This window comes from Hylobates moloch, unplaced genomic scaffold (genome assembly GCF_009828535.3).
Source record: "Hylobates moloch isolate HMO894 unplaced genomic scaffold, HMol_V3 SCAFFOLD_17, whole genome shotgun sequence".
Lineage (NCBI taxonomy): Eukaryota > Metazoa > Chordata > Mammalia > Primates > Hylobatidae > Hylobates > Hylobates moloch.
In genome coordinates this window covers 31,588,864-31,610,157 of record NW_026652292.1, presented here as the reverse complement: position 1 = coordinate 31,610,157, position 21,294 = coordinate 31,588,864, and the positions used below count along the sequence as shown (strand labels likewise).

Here is a 21,294-nt window from a genome sequence, read left to right as displayed (position 1 = left end):
GGCGACTGAATGTGAAGTCCTGGGAAGTTACTGTACACTACTGTGGACTTTATATACACTGTACGCTGAAGCTACACCAAATTTTTTTAAAAATTTTTTTCTTCAATAATAAATTAACCTTAGCTTGCTGTAACTTTTTAACTTTATAAACTTTCTTAAACTCATTTTGACTTTTTTTTTTCTTTTTTTTTGAGACAGAGTCTCACCCTGTCGCTCAGGCTGGAGCACAATGGCTCGCTGCAAATCTCGGCTCACTGCAAACTCCACCTCCCAGTTCAAATGATTCTCCTGCCCCAGCCTCCCAAGTAGCTGGGATTACAGGTGCCAGCCACCAGGCCCAGCTAATTTTTTTTGTAGTTTTAGTAGACGGGGTTTCACCATGTTGGCCAGGCTGGTCTCAAACTCCTGACCTCATGATCTGCCTGCCTCGGCCTCCCAAAGTGCCAGGATTACAGGCGTGAGCCACCGTGCCTGGCCTTGACTATTTTGTAATAATACTTGGCTTAAAACACAAACACATTGTTCAGCTGTACCAAAACATTTTCCTTCTTTATATACTTATACTATAAACTTTTTTCTATTTTTAAAAGTTTTTATTTTTGTTTTACTTTTTAAACTTTTTTGTTAAAAACTAAGACACAAACACTCACATTAGCCTAGGACTACATAGTGTCTGGATCATCCCTATTGCTATCTTTCACCTCCACATCTTGTCCCATTTGAAGTTCTTCAAGGATAATAGCACGCATGGAGCTGTCATCTCATGACAACAATGCCTTCTGGAATACCTCCTGAAGGATCTGCCTGAGGGTATTTTACAGTTAACTTTTTTTTTATAAGTAGAAGGAGTACACTCTAAATAACAATAAAAAGTATAGTATAGTAAAGACACAAACCGGTAACATAGTTATTATCAAGTATTATATACTGCACATAATTGTATGTGCTCTACTTTTATACGACTAGCAGTGCAGTAGATTTGTTTACACCAGTGTCACCACAAACACGGCATAATGCATTACGTTATGATGTTAGAATGGCCCTGACATCACCAGGCAATAGGAATTTTTCAGCTCCATTGTCATCTTATGGGACCACCACCATATATGTAGTCTATAGTGGACAAAGTTTGTCATTCAGTGCGTTACTGTATGTTATTTCTACCCACTTTCAGAGGCCACCGCTTCATCACCTGGCCTCATCTAACGACAGGGGAGGCAATGAAGTAACTTTAACTGTGTGGCCAGAAAGGAAAAGAAAACCAAATTCTGATGGACATCTGATGTTTTTACTATTCCTATGAATGGATTCCAAGGTTCTAACTGAGAGGATAGGGAAAGCAGGAATCAGAGTGGGAAAATACATTCAGCAACATTCCTGAGAGTTTCTTCTTAGACTTGTCAGTGTTCTCAGTTGTGCCCATCCTCAAGCTCCAAAGATTCTCCCACAAAGCATTTGGACAAGGCACTTCATTTTTCCAGGCCTCAGTTTCCCCATGTGTTAAAGTGAGGGGTTGAATTAGAATGCCTTTCAAGTCTTTGGGCCCCTTAAAGATCCAAAATCCCATGATTCTATAATGATTTTATATGATTCCCCTGATGTTCCCTTCCTCCTGAGACAAATAAGCAGTGCCAGTATGCCAATAATTTATGTTTTATTTTAATTTTCCTTCTCACCTTCAAAGCTTGAGTTGCTAGATATTAATATATAACAATAGACAAAGTTGTTATGAATACAGTAGTGACTTTTATGGCAAAGTAAAGTTATTTTGTGTTTGGATGAACAGCACATTCACACACGTATATAACATACACAGAGCTCCATCTGTGAAAAAATAATCTTGTTTGAAGTCTTGCAAAACTTATGTCCTCCTCCTACTCTTGCCCTGTATTAGTTTTGCAATTAGTAACAAACAAACAACAGTGACATCTCTGTGGCTTACAACAACATTTACTCTTCGCTCACTTTACATGAGGGCGTGAGTCAGCGGCAGATTGGCTGTGGCTCTGCTAGAATTGGCGAGGTTCAGCTGGGCTCAGTGGGGTTCCACCTGTCTTCTCATTTTAAAACCCAAACGAAGGGTATAGACACTATCTGTGACATCCTAAGGGCAGTGGAGAACAAGAGCATGGAGACCTAAGACAAACCATCCAATTGCATTTAAGCTTCAGGTTAAACACGGCAAAAAAACATCACAACCATTCACATCCCTTGGGCCATAGCTTTTCACATGGCCAAGTCCAAAGTGATTGAGGTGGGATGTGTACTCCTCTCACAGAATGCACGAGTACCTCCCATGACAGTGGGTAGGGATATGCAATCCTATGGCTGGGAGGAAGCAAATAGTTGGGGACAATAAACCAACAGATCACACCCCCAAAACCTCTAAGTTCTAAATACAACATTTCCCATAGAGAGGAAGCCACTCAGCCTCCTCCACTGCATGTTCCTTTCCTGCCCCTCTCAGCTTGAGCTCAGGCTCTAAAACTTGAGCTTGATAAGAATCATCTAAGTGCTTGTTAAAAATGCCCCTTCCTAGGGTCACCCTTTCCAAAGATTTTCACACATTTGATCTGAAGTAGACTGTGGTGCCCAGGCATGATGCCCCAGGAATACCTACTGCTATTGAAGAGCTATCCCTGGTTCCCACAGCCTTCAACATCAGAGCTGCCTTTGAGTTGGGGGAGCATGCTGAGTGAGCCATTATTAGGAGGAGGGCTGCCTTAGAGGACTCAGAAGCTACGACCCCAAGGTCCTCTGACCTGTCCCCACTCCTCACAGCCAGCATGGATTTTGTACTTCTGGAGCTCCTTAAAGGAGGGCCATTGCACATTTGAAAGTGTGATAGTTAGCACAGACCCCAGAGATCAAATCCTGAGATCTTCTTCCTCCATATCCAGCTCACTAGCTGTGTGACCTTGGACAACTCACAGACCCTTTCTGGGCCTCAGTGTCCTCATCTGTTAGACAGGAATAATAATCATACCTACACCTCAAGCTTGTTGTGAGGGTGAAGCGAGTTAACAAAACAGTGCCTGGCATGCAGTGGATCACATATAAACATTTCGCATGTGATATTATAAATGTTTTTATATATTTATAAGTGTATTCTGTACAAGAGTTTTCTGATTTTATTGGCACACAGGTCTGAGAACACAAGAGGCTTTTGAGATAAAGTTGCCTCCTGTTGGAGGTGTTATATGAGGAGCATGCTGAGTCAGCTGTTATCAAGAGGAAGGCTGCCTTAGAGGACTCAGAGAACTTACGTGTCAGGTGATAGCACGTAAGTCAGTGGTTTTCAACCCCAGCTTTAATTTAGAATCATCTGGAAAGTTTATTTAAAATGCCCATGTCCTTCCAAGTGGGCTCAATTCTGAGCCAATTAGTGAGAATGTCCAGGGACAAAACAAAGGAATGAGAAATTTTAAGGCCGGGCACAGTGGCTCACGCCTGTAATCCCAGCACGTTGGGAGGTTGAGGCAGAGCACTTGAGACCAGGAGTTCAAGACCAGCCTGGTCAACATGGTAAAGCCCATCTCTACTGAAAACACAAAAATTAGCCAGGCGTAGTGGCGCAGATCTGTAATCTCAGCTACTCTGGTGACTGAGGCACCAGAATCAGTTGAACCCAGAAGGCAGAGGCTGTAGTGAGCTGAAATCATGTCACTGCACTCCTGCCTGGGCATCAGAACAAGATTCTGTCTCAAAAAAAAAAAAGAAATTTGGGTTAGGGTTAGGGTTAGGGTTAGGGTTAGGGTTAGGGTTAGGGTTGGACTGTAATGGGAATCCTGGATTAAAAACCACTGATGTCTATAGAACAGCTTTGTAAACTGCAAAACATAATGTACGATTTATGGGCGTTTTTTGATTGTTAGTAACTGATTGATGATCTCATGAGGGACTAGTTCCTCTGAAAATCAGGCCAGCATGGATTTTCCACCATCTGTCCTACATGTGCACTGGCTGGGGGGAATTGATACTCACCCAATTCCTATTCCTGCCTTTAAGCCAGAAAGACTGCTCGAAAACAAGCCTCCCTGGGATAAAAGATGTTGCTAGGATGAGGAAGCTGTGGTGAGTGAGTGGAGTTAATGTGATTAGATTTGGAAGCAATACTTCCAGCATGGGGAAGCATCGGTGTTCTATGTTATTAAAGTGACTCCAGTGCAAAGGCACATATATCAGATTGCAGTAATTTGCCCTGACTAGGTTAGAAGCCAGGAGATGGTTTTTCATAGGTATTCCTGAGTGGCCCAAGGCCTAAGTCAGCTCTTGTTTAGACAAATCCTATCTCTGCTGATCATCTACCTCTTACCAAATGCAGCCATCACCAAGCACAGCACATGCGCTCCTCTTGATGATCTTCACAGAGTGCAGAGTCTTCAGGAAGTTCTTTCCTCTGTGGAACCTTTGGGGTTTCTAGGAGAGGGGCAGGGGAATATCTGGAATCAGAGGTGAACATTTTACAGCAGCCTCTATACTATTCTAATTACTTTCACCTGACTAAACTGCCAGATTGTAAGGTGATAAACATTTTATATAAAAGTAATTCACTACGGAAAGTTCTGGATGTTTTCCCCAATGGGTACCTCAAAACAGGGTACAAGATGGAAACTTGCTCAAGAAACAGAAAACTGTAAACTGGATAATAGTGATGATAAAAAACAATAATGAATGACCACACGAGCAAGTGTCCTCTTGTGAACTTTCACAGACAAATGCATAGATATGCTGCCTGGACTATGGGCAGATAAACATTCATTGTGGGCACATGTTTGTGTGAAGCCAATTATTGACAAAGCAAGAACAGCTGGAACTTTCATCTCCCCACCTGCGGGCCAGGGTTCTCTTGGCACTATATCCCCAGTTTTTAATGTCTTCCTGAAAGAGTGGCTGCCATGTTCTCCTTAAAACTTCTTTAGATTCCCCTGTCAAATACTGAAAACTATGCCAGCTGTAAGTCTAGTGTTTGAAATACCAGCGTGGGACCAGTCTTCCTATATGCAGAGTTTTGTCCCATGTCTTAGAATCTTGTTGTGTTTTTTTCACCCTTTGGGCTTCATTTATTCACAATCATTGACTGTTGACATTGGGCAGAGCTTGTGTAACAGTCTTAATCTTTAGCCTGGTATGTAATAGCTAATCCCTACTGTTCCTCTTCCCACTCTGAGCACATTACGTCCTTTATTTTCCAGATTAAGTGTTGGCATTCTGTACTGGAAAGAAAACTCCAACTTCTTGCCACGTGCAGTGGCTCATGCCTGTAATCACAGAACTCTGGGAGGCCAAGGCGGGTAAATTTCCTGAGCTCAGGAGTTTGAGACCAGCCTGGGCAACATGGCGAAACCCCGTCACTGCAGAATATACAAAAATTGGCTGGGTGTTGGTGGCACGTGCCTGTAGTCCCCGCTACTCAGGAGGCTGAGGTGGGAGAATCACCTGAGCCCAGGGAGGTCCAGGCTGCAGTGAACAGTGATCATGCCACTGCGTTCCAGCCTGGGCAACAGAACAAGACCCTGTCTCAAAAAAAAAAAAAAAAAAAAAAAGCCCAACTCCTGGAAATCAAATGGTACCTGATGTGGGGTTTGCTCCCTGTTATGTTAGCCTCAGGCCATCTAACCCAGGTAGAACAAGGCAGGCAAGGAAACCCAGTGGGCTGAGGACCCTGAAGGAAGCCCTTAACACAATGCCTAATACTGAAAACAATGGATGAATGTATTCAAAATTTGTTTGCAAGAAATGAGACTTTTTGCCTTTTTAGGACAAAAAAAAGGCACTTGAAATTTAATTTGGGTTAATAGGAGATATGGCGGGTAGCACAGAGTGATTATGAAATGCACAGGGCTTCCCTACCATTCGAGTTTTGATCAGTCTCAGCAAAACCCAGTTTGCCAAAACCTGGAAACAACTCAAATGTCCGTCAACACAGTAGAATGAATAAATGAGTTATGGTATTTCATTCAATATAACGTGAATGAAAATGAATGAGATGAAATGAAAATGGATTATGTAAAACTACATGTAACAACAAGGATGAATCCTACAACCATGTGAAATGAAAGAAGCCAGACACACACACACTCAGAAAATGCATGTTGTATGATCCTATTTATATAAAGTTCAAAGGCAGGTAAAATTAATCTGTACTGTTAGAAGTTGGAAGAATGGTTTCTATCAGGAAGGAGTAGGTAGAGATTGGGAGGAGGTGCAAGTTGGATTTCTGGGGTGCTATTGGGGTTAATCTCTTGACCTGAGTGGTAACATAGATATATTCTCTTTGTGATACTTCACTGAGCAGAATACAGTCATTAATGCACTTAATGATAGGGCTAAGTTCTGAGAAATGTGTCAGGAGATTTCATTGTTGTGCCAACATCATAGAGTGTACTTATACAAACCTAGATTGTACAGCCTACTACACACCTAGGCTAGATGACATAGCCTATTGCTCCCAGGCTACAAACCTATATACAGCTGTCACAGAACTGAATACTGTAGGCAATTGTTACAGAATGGTAAGTATTTGTGTATCTAAATATATCTAAACATAGAAAAAGAACAGTAAACATACAGCATTATAATCTTATGGGACCACCATCATATATGTGGTCCATCATTAACCGAAATGTCATTATGTGGCACGTGACTGTACTTACAATTTGTGCATGTCATATGTATGATAGTCTAAAATGCAAATGTTGGATTGGGCCTTGCTTGATTATCCAGGAACTGAGTTTGCAAGAGCTAAAAAGAACCTCAGAATCCCTGTCTAACAGGGATGGCAGGGTCCATTTCCGGACCCTAATGGTAGGTCCATTTCTGGAGTTAGGAAAACTGAGTCAAAAACCTGAGTAGAAGGTTGCGGCAACAGATACGGCAGGACAGGTTGGGGACTGTACTCAGGGGGATCACTGGATACCAGTCTTGGGAGTAAGTTCCACAGAATGGAAGGGCTGAGATTGCTGGCAGGCAGGATTGGCTCGGGGACTGCATCGGCCAGAACATAAAGGTGAAGTCTAAGAGAGGGTATTGCAGAGGATGAGGGGTTGACAGTGGGGAGTGGTATGTTGGGAGCTCAGATCGGGTTTATTTTTAACTCTCATGAGGCCACACTGCCTCCTCTCCTATGGCATTCCCTTCCTAATGTGGATAGTACGGTCAGCCCAGGCCATGGGAGTGTGGCCCCGATTTTCCATGTAGGGAGACTGGCTCTAGTTTCTCAAAAGCACAAGCTGCTGGGCCTTTTACTCAACTGTTGGCCTCTGTGGAAGAGACTTGGCTTAATGGAAGGGAGAATGAAGAGAGGCTTTTGGAAAGAGAGGGCCTAAACAGGATCAGCACTGATGCCGAGCAACACGAGGGAGAAGGGACTTTTCTTGGCGTTCATACCACGGTGGGCCACAGCGTGGTGGGAAGGCATATTTGAATATGGTAAGGGGAGGAACTTAAGGGTAAGAGAGTCTTCGAAGATTGGGAACAAGGAAACCAAGGCAGCTAGCCATGGGCAAGGTGTGGGGGCTGCAAACTTGCTACAAACCTGCTCTTCAGATCCACCACTTACATTTTCAACCCTCAGTCAAAATCAAGGAGCTGCTGAGGAGTGATGCCTAAGACAATAGTCCCTAGGATGTGTGGGGCTGACTTTTTGCTAACCGAACTGCACATATTTGGAGCCATTTGCTGCTATAACATCTTAAAAAGATGAGGATCCTCATTGGATATTCCAGTCCCGATTGGGAGAGAATAAGAAGGGCCATGCCTGTTCTTGATCAAGATCTTGAGTGCAATGCAGGGTGGACTCAGGAGACAAAAACCTAATTTATCCCCAGCTTAGTGTCTGCCAGCCATAAAAAAAAAAAAAGGTTGGTGGATAAACAAGTGATGTGCCTAGTGCTGAGAAGCATCTCCTTGTGTGATCAGAGTTAATTAACATTTAGCGTAGCCCCTTTAGGGGTGAGAAGTTGCGATTGTCTTTCTCTAAAAGTTAAATTACCCCCATTGTGTTTGCCTTCCTGGGAAGAAAATGCAGGATGAGTTGGGAAATCATTGTTGAAACACAACCATGACACCACTCTGAGTATGTCTAATTCCTTGGCATGGGGATTTTAGGCATTAGAAAATGCATAATAGTAACTAGATTCCAGGATGTGTCTCAGGAAATCCCAAAGGGAAGTTTTTTTCATTCATAGAATACTTCCTGAAGACATTATTATAGGAAAACTTTATTTAGGAGAGTTTCTTTGATCCTGTACTAGCACATGAGAACATGTAAGCAGATGACAATATCTAATATCTGCTGCTGCCTGACCCACTCTGCTTCCCATCCCAGAGTTTCTTTTGCAAAACGCATGGAGCCCTGCTTTGGCAAAGCTCTCCAGATAGCAGCCAACCTCACCAGGAAGGTCTGATTTATAGCATGTTGATCTTAAGCATGTTAGTGCAATGCCCAAAAGAGAAAGGAAGTCTCAATAAAGGGATATTATAGAAAGTCTTCAGCCAGTGGACAGAATCTCATCTCTAAGCCAGGCTGAGATCACCAGATCAGCAGGATAAAAAACCATTTGGGGCTATATGTACCTAATGAGGCTGGATTCACGAGATCAACAGTATTTAAGGTCCTTGGGCATAAGTAGGGCAGTAGCTGAGAAGGCCTCTCTCGGCTCTGGCTCTCCTGCCCCTACTCAGAATGCCACACTCACCCAAGGCTTGATGTTGCTCACCATGGGTCGGTGGCTGTTGTCTCCACCATCTCTCCCACAGAGGGGGAATAATTGCACCCCCATCACAGACTCTCCACAAGTCAGGATGATCTCTCAGTGGCTCTCAAGTTTCCCAGGTATCTTTCTCCCATGGGCACCTGACGGACAATCTACTAAATCTCTGTACTTCCATTTGCTCATCTGTTAAAACCTGTACCTGCTCACGGGGCTCTGGATAACGAAATGAAATTTACATGATTAAGGTACTTAACTTTCCCCAGTGCCTGTCCATAATAGATGCTCCAGAAGTGTTAGGCATTATTTTAAACCCAGTAGGAGCCTTTAACCACTTGATTTTAATTAGATGACCCTCAGGGGTGAGATGCAGTGGGTGATTTAGAAAGTGCACCCTGGGAGGGCATTTGTTTGGAAGGAATCTTGTAGGAGCAGGTAGAAGGTCCCCAAAAGAACAAAATATGGGTCACCTCACAGGATCCACCGCTGGACCGGGATCCTTTACTGAAGCTGGAGCCTCAGTATAAAAGAGCTACTTGGCCGGGCGCGGTGGCTCAATCCTGTAATCCCAGCACTTTGGGAGGCCGAGGCGGGTGGATCACGAGGTCAGGAGAGCGAGACCATCCTGGCTAACACGGTGAAACCCCGTCTCTACTAAAAATACAAAAAAAATTAGCCAGGCATTGTGGTGGGCGCCTGTAGTCCCAGCTCCTTGGGAGGCTGAGGCAGGAGAATGGCGTGAACCCGGGAGGCGGAGCTTGCAGTGAGCCCAGATCGCGCCACTGCACTCCAGCCTGGGCAAAAGAGCGAGACTCCGTCTCAAAAAAAAAAAAAAAAAAGCTAATTGATGGTACCTGGTGCCCAAACCTCTACTGTTGCTATGGTTTGTCCATTTCTGAGTATGTCCCACGAGGAGCAGTGGCAAAAGCTGGTCTTTCAGGGGCTCATCAAACACAGACGTTTCAAATGTCCCAAGATGGGCAGCTTTGATCCTGAATGTTCTTTCCTTGATTAAAACAACAACAACAACAAAATGAAACAATAAAAATTTAAAGAGAAATTTAAGCCGTGCATTTCTAAGAATTTACACTTAGCTCATTAAATCTATTGTTTTCTCAGTTGTTTGAAGTCCAACAAGACTAATGAGCCTTTTTTTCCAAATGTCTTTAAAAATCCTTTTTTCTTACAAGGACATTTAGAGGCTTTGAAAGTTGTTCCAAGGGTAATAATAATAGTATTAATAATAAATTGCTCCAAACTCCCAATCCCTGCAGGTTCAAAATTTACTTAATACTCTAAACCGAAGGGATTTAAATTATTACCAGAATTTATTACCTTTTGTTTATGGGGCTTTCCAAACAGGAGAAAGAAACCACGTGGAGGTTCACTAGAGTTCATTGTATGGTTCACTTTGCGGTAATGCATATAACCCGGAAGACTTCCAGAGCCTTCTCAGCTTGAACCTTCAAAGCCTCCCTAATTTGGTGGAATCAGTATGGTTATGTTGAGATTGTACTGCGGGTACTGACTTTTCAGCCTGGACAATTTTTGGCTGATGGACCAGAGCAAGAGCCCTCATAGAAGGATTCTCCTGTAGGACATACAATCTATGTTACGTAAGATGGATGATATATTGTTAGGTGGCTATGGGGTGGAAAGAGAACAATTTTTCTCTGGGGTGTGTGCAAAGGAACTGACTGCCTTGATGCCCCTTGAACTCTCTACCTTGTCATCTGAGGACCTCTGGTGGTGGAAATTTTCCCAGCGTGTGTGAATTGATGTTTCTGTGCCAAGCCATCCGACCCTGTTACATTTTCCTACATTCCTTTCCTCCTATTTTGTCATTCACATTAAGCAAGGAGCAACAATCAGTTGCAAACACCCAGAACAAAGTGGTGGATGTGCCTGACCAGACTGCCGTTTCACAAAAGTTACCTGGTACCTTCTCTTCCAGTGAACCTCTGATACATTTCCTGCAGCAAGAGAAGGCAGCCAACATGAAGGAAAATGTGGCATCTGCAACTGTTTTCACTTTGCTACTTTTTCTCAACACCTGCCTTCTGAATGGTAAGTAAGAGACTATCATGCTCTCTTTCATTGCCTGGGGTGTTTGTCAACAGGGTGGAGAGTCCATTGCAGTCTTCTTGCAATACCATTATGAAAAATGAAAATGCTGTGTTATGTGCTGCTGTTAAATTATTTGCAATATTTTGCATTAAAGTTAATGCAGAAAAATTAATGCAATTAATGCAAAATCTTGTCACCATGCTCTCTGCCTTCTGTCCTCATTTCAGGAGTGTAATGAAACAGCTCTGAAGAAGACAGGACCTGAGTTCTAATCCAGGTCCTGCCAGTTTCTAGTTGTGTGACCTAGAGCCAGTTACCTAACTCTCTGGGTTTCCAAACTCTCGAAGTGAGAATAGTGATGTTTCCTCTACTGCAGATGAAATAATGTATATTAAACTCTTTGAAAAACCATGATAGGATATAAGAGGTTGCTGTTACATGGCAGGAAGCGGGTACAGCCAACTCTATTATCTGTGCTAATAGGAGAAATGAAGTCCACAGCTAAATGAGAGGGTGGGTGCCTGTGAATATACACTTCTGTATGTCAACCCATGTGCATTTCTGGGTGTGCAGACTTCTATATGTACCTGTGTATATATTAACTTTTCTATATGGACCTGACTGCAAATGCCTCTCTGTCTGAACCTGTATGTATATACTTTTATGTATGTCTGTGTGTGTTCTGTGTATATCCATATGTGCACACTTCTCTGCATGTACCTGTGTGCATACCAGTATGTACTTCCATGAGTATGCACCTGCGTATATTTCTGTGTGTGTGTGTGTGGTGTGTGTACTTTTGATGCGGGCTCTGTGTGGGCATCTACATATCTGTATGTGTGGTTCCTGTGTGGTTTTCTCCATGTTTCTGTGCATTGAGAAAGTCCATTAATTTTAACTTATTCCTCTAATGTAGATGAAGGAAACATTTGTCTAATTGTAATTTTATAAATCTACCCTCCTCTCTTGAGCTTCCTGGAGGTACTATTAATAAACAGTAAAATAAGAAAGAGAAGCTTTCAGAGAGAGAAAAAGGGGAAAGCAGAGGTCAGAATGACCCACAAGAGAAACTAAATACTCAAGAAATCAATGATCACCCTAATTGGCTTCTGAGTGTGCTCATTATGGAACCACGGGCTTTGAATTTTTTAAATAAACTTTTCTTTCTACTTCACACACTTCTCCCCACTCATGACAAATCAAAGCAAAACAAAAACTTCCATTTTTGCTGTAACTCCCAGCAACACATTATCCCAAATAAATTGTCCCTAGAGGATGAGCAATGTTACAAATATTGGCAGAGCTGACCCAGCTGGCAAGGACGGGTTTTAGCAGGGCCTGTGAGCAGGAGGGTAGGTGAGTTCCAGCTGACACTACCAGCCTGGTGTCCTGGGCTCCAGCCTGTGTCCCACAACATGCCATTCCACTAAATTCCTCTTTCTGTCCAACTCTGCCTAGAGAATCCTCTTCCCATGCATTTCTCCTCACTGAGGTCTCCTCCTAACCTGCTGTTTCTGCTCTGGTGCTCAGCTAGAAACCCTGGCCTTGGAGCCTGCATGAGGGGTAGAGGAGAAAACAGAGAGAACCCCCAGAGGTGCTGACCCACCTCTGAAAGCGCTCCTCTCTGCTCCTGATATCCTGAACTCAATGCTAGGGGATCCAGCTAGACAAAAAGGAGGATCAGCTGAAGTCATGTAGGCGAGCATGATGGCTTCCCAGCCCCATAGTATCAGGGCAAACTCCCAGGGCTCTGCTGTCCCTCTTTGAACCTGATATCCAAACAAGAGAAATGGGAGCCCGCTTGCCAAGAGCTTTGGGGATTTGGCAACTAAAAAATTTTACACCCTTGGTGTTGTATTTTCATACCACCTCACTGAGACCTTCTAGCATCCAGTCTGGAACTGGGTACAGCTCTTAGATAATAGTGGTTGCTCAGAACCAGGAGAGGAGCTGGCTACTCTCCTACCTCTTACCACACTTCCTACCCCAAAAACATCCATCAAATTATAGTTTTATAAACCCTATGGGATTACAAAAGGGCCACACACTCTTCAAGCCCTACGTATCCAAAGGAAGCCATTTGCAACCTCACCACACACACACACACACACACACACACACACACACACACACACACACAGGAAAGAGAGGAAAATCTAAGAGAAAAAAAAAGGACTAAAAACCACGATTCAGAAATGGGGATGGGGTGGATGAGGAGACAGACTGTGAGTCTGGGTCACAAGATCAAAGCTGAATAAAATCAAGGAAAAGTGGCCAGGCGCAGTAGCTCATGCCTGTAATCCCAGCAGTTTGGGAGGCCAAGGTGGGCAGAGCACGAGGTCAGGAGTTCGAGAGCAGCCTGACCAACATGGTGAAACCCCATTTCTACTAAAAATACAAAAACTTAGCCGGGTGTGGTGGTGTGCACCTGTAATCCCAGCTGCTCAGGAGGCTGAGGCAGAATTGCTTGAACCCGGGAGGTAGAGGTTGCAGTGAGCCAAGATCACACTACTGCACTCCAGCCTGGGCGACAGAGCGAGACTCCATCTCAAAAAAAAAAAAATCAAGAAAAAGTGAAGGGAAAGAGGAAGGAAGGGACGTCCAGATTCAGGGAGCTTCAGCGATGCAGTGAACGGACAGAAGATCAGGAACAAGTTGAGTTCATTGTGTGGGGATGGCAGAAAGACGGAGATTGGTGAGCAGAGTGGAGAAGTGCCATAGAGTGGTGTTTTGCCAGAGTGTCCGCAGGTTGCTCATACCTGGGAAGGATTCTTTGTATGGTCCGCTTAGGCTGAGGGAGGGTATCAGCTTTACAGACCTCGTGGGATTACAAAAGGGCCACCACACACTCTTCAACCAATATGTGTCTATCTTGCATTCAAGGCTCATTCTTTGTTGAAATTTTGCAGTTGGTCACTAGGCTATTGTTATCTCCATCTCAAAGTATACACACACACACACACACACACACACACACACACACACACCAGCACAAAGCTCTCCAAGAGCCCTGCCAACATTAGGGCAGCCCACAGAGGAGTGTTGCTGGATGCTGATGCTTGGCATTCCTGAGCATCCACCCTAGGTCTCCTCAGCCTGAGACTTCATCGCTGGCTTGGGTCCCATCAATCTGTTTCTGTCACCAGCAGAAGGGTCAAATGGTTAAATGGACCTCAATATTGATGCAGTGGCTTCTGCCTTTTTCTAGGACAGTTACCTCCTGGAAAACCTGAAATCTTTAAATGTCGTTCTCCCAATAAGGAAACATTCACCTGCTGGTGGAGGCCTGGGACAGATGGAGGACTTCCTACCAATTATTCGCTGACTTACCACAGGGAAGGGTAAGAAGTTCCCTTCTCTCCTATGAAACCCCACATGAGTACTCCCATTCTGCAGGCCAAAGAAACACTGGTTCTGAGTGACAGCACTTCCCTGAATTTACACCAGTAAGGTTCATACCACCGGGGAAAGGGGAGTCTAAGGTCCATGCCCACATTCTCCTGTTAATGTCTGTTAAGAGCTGTGTCAATATACCTAAGGTTACCAGCCATAGCAGTACAATATCAGTGTTGCTGGATGCTGATGCTTGGCATTTCTGAGCATCCATCCTAGGTCTCCTCACCCTGAGACTTCATCACTTGCTGGGGTCCCATCAATCTGTTTCTGTCACCAGCAGAAGGGTCAAATGGTTAAATGGACCTCAATATTGATGTAATGTTTCAAATCCCCTCTCACAGCTTAGATTGCAGCCTGAGGCCCCATAGAAGTGTTTCTTAATTGCTAGTTAATCTTAGATGTTCATCTATAATTCTTATGCCGTTTGTATTTTTTTTAACTAAACATGTCACTTTTGCAAAATAAGTAGGATTGTGTGAAGTGGTACCATACAATCCTTGACAAATATGGTACATTAGGTTTTCAAACTTGTTTCATGTTCAAGAAAATAAAGAACCTTGTAGGGAAAAGAAGGTGAGGTTTTTTCCTTAGCACATTGCTGATCCAAAGGCCATGATCTCCTAGAGGACATACTGGGACCTAAGGTTGCAATGAGGGCTAAACCAGATCATCTCTGTGCAAGCATTTTGTTACGCTCACAGTGAGACCCTCCTGGAAATCCTGGGAGAGCTGCATTCTTCTTCAGAAAGGAAAATATTTAGTTGCTGGTAGAGACAGCTGGCCCACGTTCCAATGACTGTACTTTGTTGTACACAAAAGTGTCATCTCGGCTGAAATCCAAAGGGACATCGTGTAAACAGATTTCAGGAACTCAAATGCAACCAGAATTGAACAAGCCTCCACACCTGTGCAGTGTATCTTGCGCTGAGGCTCCTGAGTCTAAACGTGAGCAGCCTACTGAGCCACGTGGGCTTGAAATACCTCCTTTCAATGTCACTTCACTTTATTGCTGACTTGGTGCAGTCTGAAATTGATCAACATCAGTTTTTGTCCTCTTGAACTCTTTTTTAAAAAATGAAATGTAATTCAAAACGTATGTGAAATAGCTGCTGCATTGTGCATGACCCCTCTGTATGTGGACAGGTGAAAGTTCCAATTTCCTGAGGCAACTCAATGGGCATGACCTGGGTATGGTGGTGCCTGGGCCATTGAAAGCTCGAGTGTTTATCAGCAGGGAATATAGGTCCCAGAGCCCACAAGAACACTTACAGAAAGGAAGGGTTGATGAGAAGCAGAATACTTGAGGCCCTAAAATAACCTTTCCAGCATGCTCTTCTCTCTCTCACTCCCAGCTGAAATGGGCAGATCATGGAAGCCTAAGGAACCATTTGTCAGCTCTGGGTTTTGTGCTTGGAATTTCTGATACTCAAAGGCCAGTGGTATTGATCTATGAAGAAAAAAACTAGACTCTCTTTATTACTTTCTTACTCATTCCTAATACATTACTTATTGCAGAGAGACACTCATGCATGAATGTCCAGACTACATAACTGGTGGCCCCAACTCCTGCCACTTTGGCAAGCAGTACACCTCCATGTGGAGGACATACATCATGATGGTCAATGCCACTAACCAGATGGGAAGCAGTTTCTCGGATGAACTTTATGTGGACGTGACTTACATAGGTAAGGGGAAGGAAAGTGGGTGAGGAATTTGTTACTCCACTATGTATTAGCCAATAGTCACACTCAGTTTGAGTCTTCTTGGGTTTTGGATGGATCCCCAAAAAGAAGGATGAGAAAACTCACAATATGCTTATCAATTGAACATTTCAAATCATTTTTTATCAAGTCATTTATGACACTAAGGCTGGCACTTGGGATCCTTGTGTTCCTGTGCTTTCCCTTGACCCTCATCCTCTTGCACTCAGCACAAATGTTCTATGTACGTATCCCTTGCCAACCCTTCTTTCTTGCCCTCCCCTTGCAATCAATGTCCCCTTCTTCCTTGGCAAGCTGGGATTTCTTTTATTTCTCTTCATGGAAGACAGAGCTGCTCCATGAAGAAGCAGCTCTTGGAAGGATTCATCTGATTCTGCATCCACAGCAATTGTTCCCATTGTTTTACCCCAAACTCATATGTGTGTGTGTGTGTGTGTGTGTGTACATATATATGTTGCATATATGTGATATATATATTTGCGTGTGTGTGTATATATATATATACATATATACACCATTGGTAATTTTTTTACTAAACATGTTACTTTTATAACATAAGAAGATAATATGAGGTGGCACCATGTAATTTTTGACAAACACGGTGTTCAAGAAAATAAAGAATGTAGGCTGGGCGCGGTGCCTCACGCCTGTAATGCCAGCACTTTGGGAGGCTGAGACAGGCGGATCACAAGGTCAGGAGTTCGAGACCAGCCTGACCAACATGGTGAAACCCCCATCTCTACTAAAAATACAAAAATTAGCCGGCTGTGGTGGTGTGTGCCTGTAATCCCAGCTACTCAGAAGTCTGAGGCAGGAGAATTGCTTAAACCCAGGAAGTGGAGGTTGCAGTGAGCCAAGATCACGCCACTGCACTCCAGCCTGGGCCACAGAGCGAGACTCCACGTCAAAAAAAAAAGAAAATAAAGAATTTAAATGTTAAAAACTACCAATGGTCTGTGCACACACACACACAGAGAGAGAGAGAGAGAGAGAGAGAGAGAGGGAGATTTATCACCTCTGCATCTACTGGTGCTGCCAAGGTTGCAGGAAGGTCGTCTCCAAGGTGAAGGGGAAGCTTTCTGGCATGGCCTTCCATGTCCCCATAACAAATGTGTCGGTCATGGACCTGACTTGCTTTCCAGAAAAACTTGCCAAATGTGACGACATCAAGACAGTGGTGAAGCAGGGACGATGTTCTGGAGAGCCCCATGGTTGTAGTACCACAGTTGCGCAGAGGGGCCATTCACAGTCTTCTTTATGGAGTGATGGCATGGACCGTGGACATGAGTCCTTCCATGATGAATGACAAATTTTATATAAGTGTGGTGTGTGTGTGTGTGTGTGTGTGTGTGTGTGTATTGCCTTACCCTCAAGCATTATAATATTTGAAGGCAAAACAATGAAAGCAAGAAATGTTCTGAAATTAGCAACTGTTTTAATAAATGTGATCCACAAAAAAGGGGCTCACTAAAGAAAAATAATATGTTTAAAAAGAGAAATCAACAAGTGTATATGAAATTCTCATTGATCCTGGAAAACAAATTCTCTGGTGAAAGAATATGTTGGACCATATTTTTCAAAATAATAAAAGAAGTGTCCACAGAATTCTCGTATAACCCTGCAGCCTACAGTGTTGGGACAGGCCACGGAAGTTCATTTTAAAATGCACGGTACATTTTCTGACACTTCGACTCTCATCCAGTGATAACCTGCAGTACAGAATGACAACATTGAAAGATAATTGCTCAGAAGTAGAATTCTTTGTTATTGAGTAATATTTAGTTACATTGAAAACACTTAAAAGCAGTGGTTCTCAACTGGGAGCTGTTTTTGCTTCCCACAGGATATTTGGCAATGACCGGAGACATTTTTGATTGTCACAAGCTAGGGAAGTGGGGAGATGGGGGTATTACTTGTACGTGGTGTGTAATGCCCAGAGACCCTGCTAAGCATTCTGCAAAGCATAGGACAGCCCCCTCCAACAAACAAATATCCAGTCCAAAATGCAAATAGTGCTGAGGTTGGGAAAGTATGCTCTAAAAGATACATCCTGAACATTTTACTTGCGTTTTTGTATAATTTTTTTATCAAAAGCATTGTTTAGTATGTATTTAACTTAAAATATATATTAATTAGCTGCTATTTGTTTAGGAAATGCGCTCAAAATAATCTTTCTTAGGTATTTACTCAGTAACATATCAGCTTAGACTTGATGGCAATTTTATTTTTTAGTACAGGGGACTTTATTGATGGCACATGGCAAAGTGGGTCTCCCTAAGCACCTGCTCTTCAGGGGGTCTGCATAAAAATTGTGAGGGGAGATTCTCGCTGAGGTGGGGGACTGAGTGCCACAGGGACTCGCCAGCAGCTGAGGGTCTCGCTTTTGCTCTTGTGTGCTCACTGGGGCTGGTGGTCCAGGGGTCTTACTACTTGGAGGCCATGTGGACCATGAGTCCACCACCCTGTTGCTGCAGTCAAATTCACTGTCATACCAGGAAATGGGTTTGACAAAGTGGTTGTTGAGGGCAGTGCCAGCCCCAGGATCAAAAGTAGAAGAGTGGATGTCACTGTTAAAGTCAGAGGAGACAGCCTGGTGCTTAGTGTAGCCCAGGAGGCATGTGTGTGTGTGTGTGTGTGTGTGTGTGTGTGTGTGTGTATTGCCTTACCCTCAAGCATTATAATATTTGAAGGTAAAACAATGAAAGCAAGAAATGTTCTGAAATTAGTAATTGTTTTAATAAATGTGATCCACGAAAAAGGGGCTCACTATGGAAAAGTAGTATGTTTAAAAAGAGAAATCAACAAGTGTATACGAGATTCTCATTGATTCTGGAAAACAAATTCTCTGGTGAAAGAATATGTTGGACCATATTTTTCAAAATCATAAAAGAAGTGCCCACGGAACTCTCGTATAACCCTGCAGCCTATGAAGGGGCCCTCCGATGCCTGCTTCACCACCTTCTTGATGTCATATTTGGCAGGTTTTTCCAGATGGCAGGTCAGGTCACCACTGACATGATGGTGGGGACATGGAAGGCCATGTCAGTGAGCTTCCCATTCAGCTCAGAGATGACCTTGCCCTCAGCCTTGGCAGCACCAACAGATGCACGGATCATGTTCTGGAAAGCCCCACGGCTGTTGCACCACAGTTTCCCAGAGGGGCCATTAACAGTCTTCTCAGTGGAGTGATGGCATGGACTGTGAACATGAGTCCTTTTTGCAATGGATGGCAAATTTTTTTTATTATTATACTGTAAGTTCTAGGGTACATGTACACAACGTGCAACTTTGTTATATATGTATACATGTGCCATGTTGGTGTGCTGCACCCATTAACTCATCATTTACGTTAGGTATATCTCCTAATGCTATCCCTCCCCCCTCCCCCCACCACACCCTAGGACAGGCCCCGGTGTGTGATGTTCCCCACCCTGTGTCCAAGTGTTCTCATTGTTCAATTCCTACCTATGAGTGAGAACATGCAGTGTTTGGTTTTCTGTCCTTGCGATAGTTTGCTGAGAATGATGGTTTCCAGTTTCATCCATGTCCCTACAAAGGACATGAACTCATCCTTTTTTATGGCTGCATAGTATTCCATGGTGCATATGTGCCACATTTTCTTAATCCAGTCTATCATTTGTGGACATTCATGTTGGTTCCAAGTCTTGGTATTGTGAATAGTGCCACAATAAAAATATGTGTGCATGTGTCTTTATAGCAGCATGATTTATAATCCTTTGGCTATATACCCAGTAATGGGATGGCTGGGTCAAATGATATTTCTAGTTCTAGATTCTTGAGGAATCGCCACACTGTCTTCCACAATGGTTGAACTAGTTTACAGTACCACCAACAGTGTAAAAGTGTTCCTATTTCTCCACATCCTCTCCAGCACCTGTTGTTTCCTGACTTTTTAATGATCGCCATTCTAAGTGGTGTGAGATGGTATCTCACTGTGGTTTTGATTTGCATTTCTCTGACGGCCAGTGATGATGAGCATTTTTTCACGTGTCTGGTAGCTGCATAAATGTCTTCTTTTGAGAAGTGTCTGTTCATATCCTTTGCCTACTTTTTGATGAGGTTGTTTGATTTTTCTTGTAAATTTGTTTAAGTTCTTTGTAGATTCTGGATATTAGCCCTTTGTCAGATGGGTAGATTGTAAAAATTTTCTCCCATTCTGTAGGTTGCCAGTTCACTCTGATGGTAGTTTCTTTTGCTGTGCAGAAGCTCTTTAGTTTAATTAGATCCCATTTGTCAATTTTGGCTTTTGTTGCCATTGCTTTTGGTGTTTTAGTCATGAAGTCCTTGCACATGCCTATGGCCTGAATGGTATTGCCTAGGTTTTCTTCTAGGATTTTTACGGTTTTAGGTCTAACATATAAGTCTTTAATCCATCTTGAATTAATTTTTGTATAAGCTGTAAGGAAGGGATCCAGTTTCAGCTTTCTACATGTGGCTAGCCAGTTTTCCCAGCACCATTTATGAAATAGGGAATCCTTTCCCCATTTCTTGTTTTTGTCAGGTTTGTCAAAGATCAGGTGATCTTTGTACATGTGTGATATTATTTCTGAGGGCTCTGTTCTGTGCCATTGGTCTATATCTCTGTTTTGGTACCAGTACTATGCTGTTTTGGTTACTGTAGCCTTGTAGTATAGTTTGAAGTCAGGTAGTGTGATGCCTCCAGCTTTGTTCTTTCGGCTTAAGATTGTTTTGGCAATGCAGGCTCTTTTTGGTTCCATATGAACTTTAGTTTTTTCCGATTCTGTGAAGAAAGTCATTGGTAGCTTGATGAGGATGGCATTGAATCTATAAATTACCTTGGGCGGTATGGCCATTTTCATGATATTCATTCTTCCTATCCATGAGCATGGAATGTTCTTCCATTTGCTTGTGTCCTCTTTTATTTCGTTGAGCAGTGGTTTATAGTTCTCCTTGAAGAGGTCCTTCACATCCCTTGTAAGTTGGATTCCTAGGTATTTTATTCTCTTTGAAGCAATTGTGAATGGGAGTTCACTCATGATTTGGCTCTCTGTCTGTTATTGGTGTATAAGAATGCTTGTGATTTTTGCACATTGATTTTGTATCCTGAGACTTGCTGAAGTTGCTTATCAACTTAAGGAGATTTGGGGCTGAGACAATGGGGTTTTCTAAATATACAATCATGTCATCTGCAAACAGGGATAATTTGACTTCCTCTTTTCCTAATTGAATACCCTTTATTTCTTTCTCCTGCCTGATTGCTGTGGCCAGAACTTCCAACACTATGTTGAATAGGAGTGGTGAGAGAGGGCATCCCTGTCTTGTGCCAGTTTTCAAAGGGAATGCTTCCAGTTTTTGCCCATTCAGTATGATATTGGCTGTGGGTTTGTCATAAATAGCTCTTATTATTTTGAAAT

At 43.1% G+C, this 21,294-nt stretch overlaps 1 protein-coding gene across 1 annotated transcript in view; it reads left to right on the top strand.

The window, feature by feature from the left end:
• PRLR (prolactin receptor) overlaps nucleotides 1-21,294 on the top strand; it is a 177,536-nt gene that overhangs the window by 134,673 nt on the left and 21,569 nt on the right. The window contains exons 4-6 of the mRNA XM_058430249.1: nucleotides 10,669-10,781; nucleotides 13,990-14,122; nucleotides 15,693-15,862. Coding sequence (XP_058286232.1) covers nucleotides 10,712-10,781; nucleotides 13,990-14,122; nucleotides 15,693-15,862 — 373 coding nt within the window. The 5' untranslated portion in view covers nucleotides 10,669-10,711. The remainder of the gene's footprint in view (nucleotides 1-10,668; nucleotides 10,782-13,989; nucleotides 14,123-15,692; nucleotides 15,863-21,294) is intronic.